Source organism: Schistocerca americana, chromosome X (genome assembly GCF_021461395.2).
Source record: "Schistocerca americana isolate TAMUIC-IGC-003095 chromosome X, iqSchAmer2.1, whole genome shotgun sequence".
Lineage (NCBI taxonomy): Eukaryota > Metazoa > Arthropoda > Insecta > Orthoptera > Acrididae > Schistocerca > Schistocerca americana.
Window position 1 is genome coordinate 606,048,386 of NC_060130.1, and position 13,748 is coordinate 606,062,133.

A 13,748-nucleotide genomic window follows, 5' to 3' on the forward strand; every position below is an offset into this window, starting at 1 on the left:
TTATGCCGGTTTCACTGTATACGGTAGAAATCTTCGATACAGTGCCTCTTGAAACACCAAGGACTTCGGCTACCTTGGGTACAGAAGCACCCACCACACGAGTACTTAGCTCCGACACAATGCACTCACGACTACACAGAACACTTTTCTGACCGCGACTGACACTTGCTACGTATTGATCTCGTTGCACAGGTGCCGTTAGTTGTCAAATACAACAGTGCAACCTGCAGGCATGACTAGCACCTGCATCTCGCGAGATGTTCCCATATTTTAGTCCCACCACCGTATGCCTGTTTCATCTTGAAACACAATATGTAATAATAGATAGAGGCAAGCGAGAGAACGTCTTCGGAGTAGGTTGTCGCAAGTGAGACGGCTCGTCACGAACTAGGCTCAACGCCAAACACGGCTCGTGAGCAACGGCAGTGCAGCGAGCACGGCCCGCGGCGCCCCTCCCTGCAACAGCAAAGCCGTCCCTCGCGCACGCAACAGGTCTGGGCGACGCGCTGGTGGATTTTACAGCGAAAGCGTTTTCAAGGCTACGGTCCGTCAGCGAGGGGCCGACCGGCTGCTGGTTGCTGGCATAGTAAGCGTCGCGGCGGGCGCGCTGACCACACGCGATGAACGCCGCCAAGCCGTTCCCCGGGCCCAGCCCCAAGGCGTCTGCCGGGCACGTCTCCAAGCTCTTCTTCTGGTAAGTCAGATGCAACTCACTGCCGTAAAGGAAGACCGAAGATCGCGGAAAATCGCACGCCTTACCTCATGCTGTGGCAAACGGTAGCATATCACTGTGTTGTGTACACTGAGACATTTACCTGGACGTTACCAGAAGCATTCTAAAAATTAAGTTGAGTTTATATCCGTTTACAGTTCAGTGGCTGTCTTTGGAGTGTTCGCTTCTTCTTCACACCTCGTTCTGTGATACCACTGATCCCACTCTTTGTCTCTGACGTAGCAAGCTCTTTTTTTTTTGCTAGATATAGTGATATTTAACCGAGTACTGAAGAGCGTGTGTGTGCCCAATCAGTCTGCGAATCCTGCACACTGTGATCGCTGTGTTTTCTTTGTCTAATTCTTCAAGTGATGTGCTTGCGAAACAGAGCTTCGGACGTGGTCGCCAAGACAGCTGTGGTAAACCGGGAGGAAATCGCATCCTACCTGGTTCGTCGTACTAGAGACTCGGGGGTTAATACGCTCAGCGAGCCCCGGTAGAAAAGACACACCGCCTTGCTTCACGTGCTAGCGCACTGCGCGTTACGCTTTACGAGTAGATGGTGAAAATGTGTACACTATTTTTAAAAAATCCGTAGCATTGTAGTGTTGCATAAATCAGCTGTGTTCTCCTTGAAACACTAATACAGTAGCTTATAATGTTACTATTTCCAGTGCGAAAGAGGATAATATAGCTACATGAACTTAATATAAAATACGTTTAATTAATGAGTAATATTAATAATAGCTAATATTATTAACTGTGGCTTAAGAATAAAAATTAATAATAATGTTGTGAATCTGTATAATATTAAATCTGCATTATTAATAATGAACAGAGGATGTGGACTTTGTCAGCCACATTGTATTGTTAACCACTATACCAGTATCCCGTAGGAACGATCTGGAAAAACTATGGGGTGGAGACTGAATTATTTTACTCTCTGCCGAGTATACGCTGCTTCGACTGTAGGTGCAAATTTAGCACTCTGTGCTGCAGCAGAACTCGATCCCGGCTCTCTGCTGCTTGCAGACAATCAGGTGCTGTTTGCTTTCTCCGAGCAGCGATGTCTGTCGGTGGAAGATACTGTTCCTTAGATTGAACATGAACTTTTTTCGACGGAGGCCTCTTTCAGAGCAATGAAGTTTGCTCAATATTTTTTTCAGTGAGCAGATTGCATCCCTGAAGTGCCATTCCACAATGACTGCAAAATACCCAGTTGAGCTATCATAATATCTTCATTGAATTAAAATCGTTTTCGACCAGATCGCATGAACAGAATCATTTACTAAAAAAATTGCATTTGCTTTCGGCTACTATTCAGAAAATGCGTCACCTACATTCTACAAACCTGTCCTAATGTTACATTTTTATACAAAATGTACCATGCTGGTTTTTCACATATACCCATAGCGTCAGGTGTTTCCTAATCGGCAAACTTCAAATATCGTATTTCTCAGTGTTTTCATCCGGGGTTGCCGTTTTCCGAGTGGGCTCTCTTCAAGAGAAATACAGCACGTTTGAATTCAGTCAATCATTTATAAACGGTAGAAAATGAAACAGCAAACTCTTTATAAAGCTACATTAACTTCGAACGTATTTCTGTTGACGTTAAGCCGACGAAAACCAATTTATCTGTTTGAATAAACATGAAAAGTTTCAAAAACTGTATAAATAAAACCATTCCTCAAATGAAGATGGCACGTTACTTATGTTATTAAGTAACGTTTATCAACGTAACATCTAATAAATCTTTTTGGTATCACGCCATGTCTGTGCGAAGCCAAAACACGCTATCATAGACCCGATACGTTACTGAACGCGTTTTTCGATGCTTAAAAGCTATATATGTCATTCATAAACTAAGGTAAAAATGTATTGTTTATTTCTGTGATGGTAATTTAATTTCTTCTGCGCAAAGTTACTGTGATAAGATACCTACAGTAGTTATCGGTATATACGGGGTCAATTATTCGAGGCCGTACTCTCGTGATCCATGTCTGTCTTTGCTGCCTTTGTCCTTTCCAACAAAACGACGTTGGTGTTTCACAATAGCCATAGGTTGTTGAGAACTTGGCGAGACCATTAAATGTTACGCAGTATCCTTCTGGCAAACGTAGAAAAGTTCGCGATGCTAGTCAGAATAACAAACCGTACTTTCTACCCCGTTTCGTAAGCCGCAAGTATTACTATGGGGCTGCCTCGTTCTTTTAATTTCTTATTTCGTTTAACAAGGATATGTTTTTGACGTTGATTGTGTTGTGTTGTGATTGAGTTGCGGCTGTTGTTGCGAATACTGAAGTATCATCTTCCATATGCAACACAATTTACTCTTCACAAGGAAAATGTCTCTCCACTGAAATTTCCCGCTGAAAATATAAACCATTCAAGAAAAACGTACTTGTAAATACCTTTTTGTAATATTTTGAATCTGACAGAGAAGAATAATTTTTATGAAAAGGGATTATTTCAGCTTCTTCATTGGCAGTCTCAGAGGAATATTTCCTGGCAGAATTTTTGACCGCTGTAATCTGCATCAACACAAAAAGATCACTCTTTCCACTTGCGCTTCAAACAAATGTAAAGAGAAAGTTTTTATTATATTCTATATTTGTAGATGACTTTAGAGTGTGATCACTTGGGCAGAAAAAGAAACTCAATAAGACTGATTTTTATTTTTTCATGGTGCATTGAGCTGGTATGCCACAACTTCAAGTGGAAATTATGTGTTGTGTAAGTCAACAGCAGACAGCAGCCGTGTGGTTCAAATGGCTCTGAGCACTATGGGACTTAACTTCTGAGGTCATCAATCCCCTAGAACATAGAACTACCTAAATCTAACTAAACTAAGGACATCACACACATCCATGCCCGAGGCGGGATTCGAAACTGAGACCGTAGCGGTCTCGCGGTTCCAGACTTTAGCGCCTAGAACCGCTCGGCCACCCCGGCCGGCGTATGAGAGCAGCTTTTTGAAAAAAGAATTATATTTACGCACTATGAAGCTGGTAGGCACTAGCGTGACCAGTAGCTTCATGCTGCGTATTTTTTTTTTTTTTTCTGGGGAAATAAAATCTGTCTCAGCGTTACCTGCATTTTGCTAAAGTAGCGTGGTTATTTAGTACATTTCACGCGTAAATTTACAGTTAGAACACTAATTCCCTGTCTGAAACTAAATTTCCACCTTTAAGTTATGCATTGTCACCTATTTATTCTATGACTAAGTTTCAGCACATTCGACATTTAAGTTTGTGACTTGTCTTATTTTTAATTTGTTTTATTTTGCGAAAACTGTTGCTCAAAAAAAAAACAAAGGCAGACAATGTAGACAGTTGCAGGATTATATCATCCTGTTTCGATTGTGTAGTCAACCGAGAGAACAATAATGTCAGTTGTTGTATTAAGTTACAAATGTAAAAATAGCTGTCGTTCGTTGTGTGCTTATTACCCACTGCTCATGTGCCCTGTACTCGTAGCTTACAATTTCAGCAACTCATATGTACGCTAATGTTGTTCGTACACCTATAGCTTCCACTTACATAAATCTGACCATATGTCTCGTATAAAAACTAGATATTGACATATATAATAAAATGATAACAATATATATATATATATATATATATATATATATATATATATATATATATTGGCCACGACATCTGGTAGATGACTGTTGCTGTTGCAGTGTCTGTGTGTTTATGGGTTGCATTTTTTCATATGACTTGTCAAGCCAATGAATGGCAGCACGGCATCTCTTGCCGCAATTGTCACAAGTGTATCTGGCTGCTGATGCAGGATGTGTGTGATGTCCTTAGGTACATATTTGGATAAAAACGTTTCACCTATGTTGTTAACTAAGTCAGGACTGACACCAATGATATCCTACATGACTCACAAAACGCTTGGGTAACCGCTAAACCTTAGTCCTGAAGAAATTTAAAATAACGAAAACAAATTTATTTCGCAGGTGGATGAGAAACCTTGCGTGGAAAAGCTACAAGGAATCTCTTACCGAAGAGGATTTACGTGAGCCGTTGGAAACCGACAAGTCGAAGCGCCTTGGAGATGAGCTCGAGAGGTAAGATTCATAAGTTTCCGTAATTTTTACATCACAGTACCAGATATTCAGTTTAATCACGATAGCTGCCCTCCATAGTCTCAACAACATCTTGCAAATTATCAGTCGTTCAGTTGGTAAAACTCATTTTAAAAATCTGAGTGTTCAGTATTCGACAACACTTCATTCCATAGATTTATTTTCGATTCATTTCATGGAATACTTTGTGTGGGTGGAAAGTTAGGCCGTTATTCGTACTCCACTTTAAACTATGGTATACCTGTGACTGTCGCCCTGGAAGACAGTTCCTAAATCGACAGAATGCAAACCATACCTGCAGTCGCCAGTAGAGTGCCTAGTGTAACACTGTGATATTCAATTTAACCTTCAAACAGATAACTGCTGTATTTAACTTTTCCTGAAACACATTTTCGCTTTTCCAACTGACGTTATAAACTTGCAAATAATTTCATCTGTGTGAAACCTGTCAGGTGCAACTAGATTCATAGTTCTTGAATGTAGTCGTTTTTTTTTTTCGTTTAACCTGTGCTAAAATAATCCTCTCTGCGACGGAATTGCAGTGTTTCTCATACCGATGTGACTCCTTTATTCATAAAGGAGTATATGGCTTCACTGCTCGGTTAAATTACAGGTGCACGTTCACTGGTTATGTGCCTTTCAAGTGGACGGAGTTGGGCTTTCGTGAGGTGTGGACCAGCACACCCTGCACGGGCTGGCCTTGGTCGCAGCGCCTTTCCGCATAGCTCCGGTTTCCTGAAAGGCTCTCCTTGGTCTCATTGCCAGCTCTACAAGAATTCGCCTGGGTCACTACTCCGACCAGCACCATGGCGCAAGTTTTTCTCTTGCTGTGAAGCAGGCAATAACCTCGGGTGAGCGTCTGCCGTGAAACGAGAAGGTCACGTGCTGCAGGAGTTACCTGCTGTTCTTGACCGAGAAAGACGACTCAGCGGAAACGCTCGGCGCGTTCATCGAAGAGGAGATTACCTTTTCCCGCTGCAATTGCGTATTTCAATCTGTATGCCCATTAACATCAGTTTCAGCGAAAGCATTCCGTATTAAAATATCAAAGACGACAAGTATTTGTAACACAAGAACTCAGTAAGGAACCGATGTTGCTTGTATACTATTCCGGTATCCTAAGATACAGTGTGCTATAGCAGACGAATCTGCGAAGTTTTAAACGTAGATTCTTCTGTAACGATCAGTAACATAAGCAAGCAGCGTACAATATGAAATCATTTCTCTAATGTTGTAAAATATATTCTCAAAAAAACATGGTAGTTTGCTTTCACGATTTCTTCACTCAATCGCAACATTTTCCCATGATTTTGTGGACGTCAGCTAGATGTCTATGTTAGAGCTTTATTGGGTTCAACTACCGGGAGTGAAACACTTGCCCTCAACAGCTAGAATAAGGACTGTTTAAAATTCGTAGATGTCGAGAAAATTATAATGTGAACAGAGAGCGAGAGGAAAAAGTTGAAGCTGGATATGAACAAGGCAAGCGAATTAAAATAAAAAGATGGTACAGTTAGCGACCAGTTGCCATCATTCGCTTCAACACGTTAAAAACATAAAAGACAGAAAAATGTATCAATCTTTGTCATAAGCACATCGATAGGATTACGTGTATCACAACCAAAAATATGCCTACACCATGAATCATCTTACCGATTTATTTTCTCTCTTTGACGTAAGACATTAAAAAAAAATCTAATCAGAGCGACAAAAATTTAGGAAAGTTTATAATAGTATAGAACACATCAAAGTTTCATAAATGCATTGTAGCGTGAATGTGAAATGTCTCAGTAGTGAGTAGGATTAACAGAAAATTTACTGTTCGGTAAAGAATGAAAGAGATAATCTTTATCAAGATCTTCAAACACTTTAACCAAATTTGTATGTGCGTTTTTTTTTGTTTTTTTTTTTTTAGAATTTCTAACAGTAGAAGCAAGCAAGAGAAGCATTAGATAAAGAGTCTCAGGGAGAGAACAGGTAGATTAACGTACATCAGTCGTCAGTTCTACGGCTGGTCTGGAATTATAACTAGATGTAGTTGTTAGAGGTAATATGTCCTAATCGTCTCTCAGCTTGTTAACGTTGCGCACAATTCAAGCCGAAATCTTAACCACGACGTAACTTGCCATTGTCAGAATTGAAAGTCTCATAACGTGAAAAAAATATTACTTCACCGTCAAGAAATTCAGCCAGGGAGCTGTTGAAACTTATATTGGGACGTTACTTGTAAACCACTAGGCCACAAATTTAGACAGATTTAAAAACAAATGTTACTGTAGCGACAAATTAACTCAAATGAAGACATCATTTGAGATTAAATGTGGTAACAGTTTAGCCTTCCTGTGAGTCTATGAATAAGAAGAAGACATGGCACAAAAACGAGATTCTAGTAAAATAAATAATTATATTAGTTAAAAGTTTACGAAAAATTCAGCTGAAGGTCAGTAAGTGCCGAAGATAAACCTGGTGGGGAACGATGGAATGCATTAAAGGACGGAACAGACGGGCTTTCTGCACGACGGGAAAAAAGAGATATAAAAATTGTAATCACTGCAGATAGAGGAAACAAAGCAAGAAATAATGATACAGGGATATGTTTAAATATACTTTTAAGTGAAATCAAGACGATAACTGAAAATTAAATCAAAGAGTGGTGAAAGGAGACAAAACATGAGAAATAGAGGTTGGTGGACTTGTAATACCATTGACAACAACATTAAAAACGGGTTTTAAAAAACGTAAGAGCGTTAGAATTAGAAGCGTTAATAAGGGAAAACTTCTGAAGCATAAGAAAGGCTCTACGTTTTCTAGAAACAAAATTGTTACAGTAGAGTTCTGCTCCATCCACTCTCACCGTTCATGGAGGTAGTAGTTAACTTACATAAAGATTTCTCGTCAAGTTTACTCTTATATAAAGATTTCTCGTCAGTTAGTTACGGATCCAACTGAAGATCAGAAATACCTTTCAATTGATGTCGACGTCGGTAGATAAAGAGCGCATGCTCTTATTACACAAGGTTGGGAAAATATTTGCAACCTTTTTTTTCTTTTTTTTTTCTTAAGCAACTATCCTGGTACCCACCTGAAGAGTTTCATGAAAATCACGGAAATTAAATTTGAGTGACTGGACGATGATTTGAGCCTCACATCTCCTGAATACGAAACCTCGCTCGGTACCACTGACCACTGAGGAACTCCTACGTCTATAATTATTAACTTCCAGTCTGTAGTACTTCAACGTATACGTGGAGTATCTGTCAAGGAGAAGATCACAGACAAAATGGGCTTGGGCTTCAGGGGATTTAAATATTTGCTGCTGGAAATAGGCCACTGTGACAGCAGAGAGGAAATAAAAGTCCCTCCCACTGTATCCTCCGGAAAGAAGTCACTGACATCACCATTCAGATCCATAGAGAACCACATGAAGGAGAGGCTGCTGCCAATGCGACTGACCTCGAACCACAGAATCAGTTGTATAGTGCCTCTGTAACGTGCCACATGACATAGCATTATTCGTATGATGTGAGCAGCCGCTGGCCAGATCCACTTGCTATCGGTCCTCTGTTCCCCAACATCCTCATGAACGTCACTCTCATGGGAAATGTAGATAAACTATCTGGCACACACAGCGCATAAATATTTTACTAAATCTTCTGTATTTAATGGGAAAGAAAATATGCTGTAAATAGAGAAACTCTTCATATATCATATCGATTGATAAAATTAAAGACGCACAGTATCATCTGAAGCTAATGCTACCTCATTGTGCTAGTACACTACTGGCCATTAAAATTGCTACACCAAGAAGAAATGCAGGTGATAAACTGGTATTCAATGGACAGATACATCATACTAGAACTGACATGTGATTACATTTTCAAACAATTTGGGTGCATAGATCCTGAGAAATCAGTACCCAGAACAACCACCTCTGGCCGTAATAACGACCTTGATACGCCTGCGCACTGAGTCAAACAGAGCTTGGATGGCGTGTACAGTTACAGCTGCCCATGCATCTTCAACACGATACCACAGTTCATCAAGAGTAGTGACTGGCGTATTGTGACGAGCCAGTTGCTCGGCCACCATTGACCAGACGTTTTCAGTTGGTGAGAGATCTGGAGAATGTGTTGTCCAGGGCAGCAGTCGAACATTCTCTGTATCCAGAAACGCCCGTACAGGACATGCATCATGCGGTCGTGCATTATCCTGCTCAAGTGTAGGGTTTCGCAGGGGTCGAATGAAGGGTAGAGGCACACGTCGTAACACATCTGAAATGTAACATCCACTGTTCAAATTGCCGTCAATGCGAACAAGAGGTGACCGAGACCTGTAACCAATGGCACCCAATACCATCACGCCGGGTGATACGCCAGTATGGCGATGACGAATACACGCTTGCAATGTGCGTTCACCGCGATGTCGCCAAACACGGATGCGGCGATCATGATTCTGTAAACAGAACATGGATTCATCGGTAAAAATTACGTTTTGCCATTCGTGCACTCAGGTTCGTCGTTGAGTACACCATCGCAGGCGCTCCTGTCTGTGATGCAGCGTCAAGGGTAACAGCAGCCATGGTCTCCGAGCTGATAGTCCATTATGCTGCGAACGTCGTCGAACTGTTCGTGCAGATGGTTGTTGTCTTGCAAACGTCCCCATCTGTTGACTCAGGGATAGAGACGTGGCTGCACGATCCGTTACAGCCATGCGGATAAGATGCCTGTCATCTCGACTGCTAGTGATACGAGGCCACGAGGCCGTTGGGATCCAGCACGGCGTTCCGTATTACCCTCCTGAACTCACCGATTCCATATTCTGCTAAAAGTCATTGGATCTCGACCAACGCGAACAGCAATGTCGCGATACGATAAACCGCATTCGCGATAGGCTACAATCCGACCTTTATCAACGTCGGAAACGTGATGGTACGCATTTCTCCTCCTTACACGAGGCATCACAACAACGTTTCACCAGGCAACGCCGGTCAACTGGTCTTTGTGTATGATAAATCGGTTGGAAACTTTGCTCATGTCAGCACGTTGTGGGTGTCGCCACCGGCGCCAACGTTGTGTGAATGCTCTGCAAAGCTAATCATTTGCATACCACAGCATCTTCTTCCTGTCGGTTAAATTTCGCGTCTGTGGTACGTCATCTTCGTGGTGTAGCAATTTTAATGGCCAGTAGTGTAACTGGCCTAACTCACTGAGCACCCTACAGAACTGCCCGTAACTGCCCACTTTCAATCGGGCTTCTTTTATTATAGTGGCTTGTGACATCATGTGTACGAGGTCAACCAGGCCCAACGTCAAAATTACGAAGTTTCTTATGAAAGAAATGATCATCATTACAATGTACAGTGACACAGAAGATCAATTTTCAGTATGATTCTGTGGTTCAAAATAGAATCTGAGGAACTTCAAAAATTATCCACAAAAACAAAAATCATCATAAAATATCAAAATAAATGTTAAACAGAATGTGGTTGGTGTATATTGCCTGACAAAAAACTGAAGTACTCAGAAGGGAAGGAGGAAATAAAATGAAACTTCACAAATTGAGAGGGTATGTGATTTTATTTCAGTGACCAAAAATTTACAATGAACTTGGCAGTATGAGCATACCTGTCAGTATGACGATGCATCCCCAAGGGAACGGGGCAGAGCACCTACAGGCGCAGTATGCATTTTTGCCAGATCTCCTTATGTAAACAAATTCATGTTACATTTAAGATCATCCCTCTCCCCTCAACCCTACCTCCTCCCACACTTCTCAAGCCCAACTGGATGACTTAAAAACGGCGGGAAATTGAAACACGTGTTATCCTATTGCTTGGCCATAAGAGCTCAAGCCTGTATGGTTGCCAGATCTCCTTACGTAAACAAAATGGCCAACTGGCCTATCATCATTGCATAAACAGTTATGTCACTTGTGAACAAAATGGCCATCATATCCTTTGACCCTGATGCAAATTGACCGCTCATTTGGCTGGTGTCCTAATGTAAACAGAGAACACTTATGTGCTCTTTCTACCGTAAGTAATGACATCACTGTTATGTTTATGAAGTACTTGCAAAATGACCTAGCCTCACATGGATGACATTAATTATCTATGGCCGGATAAGTTGTCTGGCGTCGCGTATTTTGTTTAAAATATTAGGTAATTGAATATCATCGCTTTCATGTAACTAAAGCGATGTAAGCAGCATGCGCCAAGAAGGTTAACAGTGTCATGAATGTTGTGTTCTCCATCTAGAACTGGCGTTTGGAGTGAAATCTCACGGCGTTGATGAGAGCATATTGTGATGTACGTAAAATGTTTACAACCACATAATGTTTACAACATTTTGTATGGGAACAATGGGGGTATGTATGTATGAGGATTCAATATGTATTGAAGGATAACTGAGGTGGCACAAATAAAAGAAAGATAAGAAAAAACTGACACGATCTACATGTTCAGCTCGTGCTACAGCGCTCCTGTTGTGAAGCTTAGTACGTGCTGTGCTGCGTTATTAGGAGTCATTGCCACAATTCTTTGTCATGGACTGTTTTGGCTGACTTTTTCGCCATGCCACACAAAGAAATTTATCTCCGTCTAGGTTCCACTGAAGGAAAGTAGAAAGCTGAATGTCAAATAATCTGCTGCACTGTTGAAAGAACAAAATGTATTTAAGCAAGGCTAAGTTGCTGAATTAATTTTTCAGAACATATTTTACTGTAGCATAAAATATGAAACACCACATTTTTTAGATTCACATTTTTCTCGCAATGCAGTTGTTCTCAAACGATTGCAGGAAAATTATTGGTTATAATATTTGATTCTTTCACATTATAAGCTTCGCATCGCAGAATGAGATGGTTATCTCCTCGTTATTGGTCATATTTATTACGGTACTTCCAAGTTGAGTAACTCACTGCCCATTGCTCGAAGAATTTGCACTGAATTAACGATATGAATTGTCATTGCTAATCTGAGGGAAGCAGAAACTGGTTGTCTGAAATTATCATCATATTTCGAAATGCTTCCATCAATCATCTGCACAAGTATTTCTAAATCTTCTGTGTTCGTCTGCGAAAAATTTCGGAGTCCCATTCAATAAGATTGTGACCACGTCTTTATGATCTTTGTAATGTCTAAATCTCTTTCTGCCCATTGGAGACTCGTTTCCCGTTCTCCATTATAATTTAAAAGTGTCTAAACAAATAATATTGGAACACGTTAAGGCGTGTGCACACTGAGCACACAGCGCCGAACACATTCCTCATATTGTCGTTACATGAACGGTAGAGTTGTGCCTTGCCGAGCTGTGAGTCCAAGGAGATCTGCCATTCATCACCAGATTCCATCGTTTTCACACTGGCAATTGACTACTTCTTTCTATTTTCGCCAATTTGCAACGAAATATTTATAAATTACTTACACCAATATTCCACATAAGTCAGTCTACCTATTAATAAAACTCTTATCATAATCTCTACAGTAGTTCCTGAGATTAGACAAAATATACAGAAAGAAGCGAGCAGGTGACTTCAGTTTATTTGCGTAGAAAAAAAGAAAATACACATAAACCTTTTGCATAATTCAGTCTTACATATTAATAAAAATCGTTACACAATCTTTACAGCAATCCGGCCGCTGTGGTCCAGCGGTTCTAGGCGCTTCAGTCTGGAAGCATGCTGCTCCTACGGCCGCAGGTTCGAGTCCTGCCTCGGGCATGGATGTGTGTGATGTCCTTAGGTTAGTTAGGTTTAAGTAGTTCTAAGTCTAGGTGACTGATTACCTCAGATGTTAGGTCCCATAGTGCTTAGAGCCAATCTTTACAGCAGTTCCTCAGATTAACCTGAATGTACAAAAAGAAGGGAGCAGGGAACTTCCTTTTATACATGTAGAGATATAGGCAAAGCTTTCTCGTGAATCGATATTTCTGTTAATAAAAACTGTAGCAAAATCACTACTTCCTGAGATTACCCTGAATGCACAAAAATATGCGAGCATAGGAATTAAGTTTATAAATGTAACGAAGATTTATAACATATTATACGTCGGAGGCTGGCTGAACCAAGTCTGAAGGCCGCAAAGAAATAACAAGAAAAAGAAAAAAACACTCAATGTAAATGTGTAGCCGTGACAACACTCCTGTTGTAAAGCTTAGTACACACAAGTTCATTATTGAGGCTTATTGCCGCAATTTTGTGTCACGGACCCTTTGTGACAGAATTTTCACCCTACCATGCAAAGCATCATGTTCGCATCTATGTTTGATTATCCAAGGAAAGCTGAAAGCTGATTGTTGATTCATGTCCTGCAGCGCTGCAAGACTTTCATTATATAAACGAAGCAAAGCTGCCTGCATCTCAACCGGGGAAAATGCCTCTGCAGACTTATGTGTAGTCTAAGCCACGTTTCGTTTCCAGATCATTGAGAGGTGAATGCTAGGTTAAAAATAAAACTGAAGGAAAGTGGCCCAACTGGAATTCCATTCGGCAACATTTCGATTTCCGGCCACACACTCTACCGCTAGACCTCCGTGTCATTTGCAATTCTAATGTGCTTGCAGCTCTCAAATCACTGCCGCTCTCCCGCGTTATGGCGGTTGTTTTCCAGGTGACGATGGAATAGGAATTGTTTTTACAGTGACGAGGAAATTCAATTAATCATAATTCAGACAATTTATATGAATTATTTGCAAATTATACACAAAAATCTTCATCGTGAGTCAGTGTATCTATTAGACAAAACCATATCGAAATCTCTACACGAGTTCCCGTGATTACCCTGCATATAGTAGCCGAAAGTGACTTATTTTACATCAGGACCAACTTTGAATACACAATAATTTAGATGATTGTGTGGATAAAGCCTCCCCCCTAAATCAATCGATTACATATAGGTAGAGTGTACCTAGTCGATGTTTAATTTACAAAAAGAGCGAA

At 40.7% G+C, this 13,748-nt stretch overlaps 1 protein-coding gene across 2 annotated transcripts in view; it reads left to right on the forward strand.

The window, feature by feature from the left end:
- Nucleotides 1-549: 549 nt before the first annotated feature.
- LOC124555103 (ATP-binding cassette sub-family C member 4-like) overlaps nt 550-13,748 on the forward strand; it is a 264,506-nt gene continuing 251,307 nt past the window's right edge. For both annotated transcript variants that reach the window (XM_047128901.1, XM_047128902.1), the window contains exons 1-2: nt 550-694; nt 4,683-4,793. In XM_047128901.1, coding sequence (XP_046984857.1) covers nt 621-694; nt 4,683-4,793 — 185 coding nt within the window. In that variant the 5' untranslated portion in view covers nt 550-620. The remainder of the gene's footprint in view (nt 695-4,682; nt 4,794-13,748) is intronic.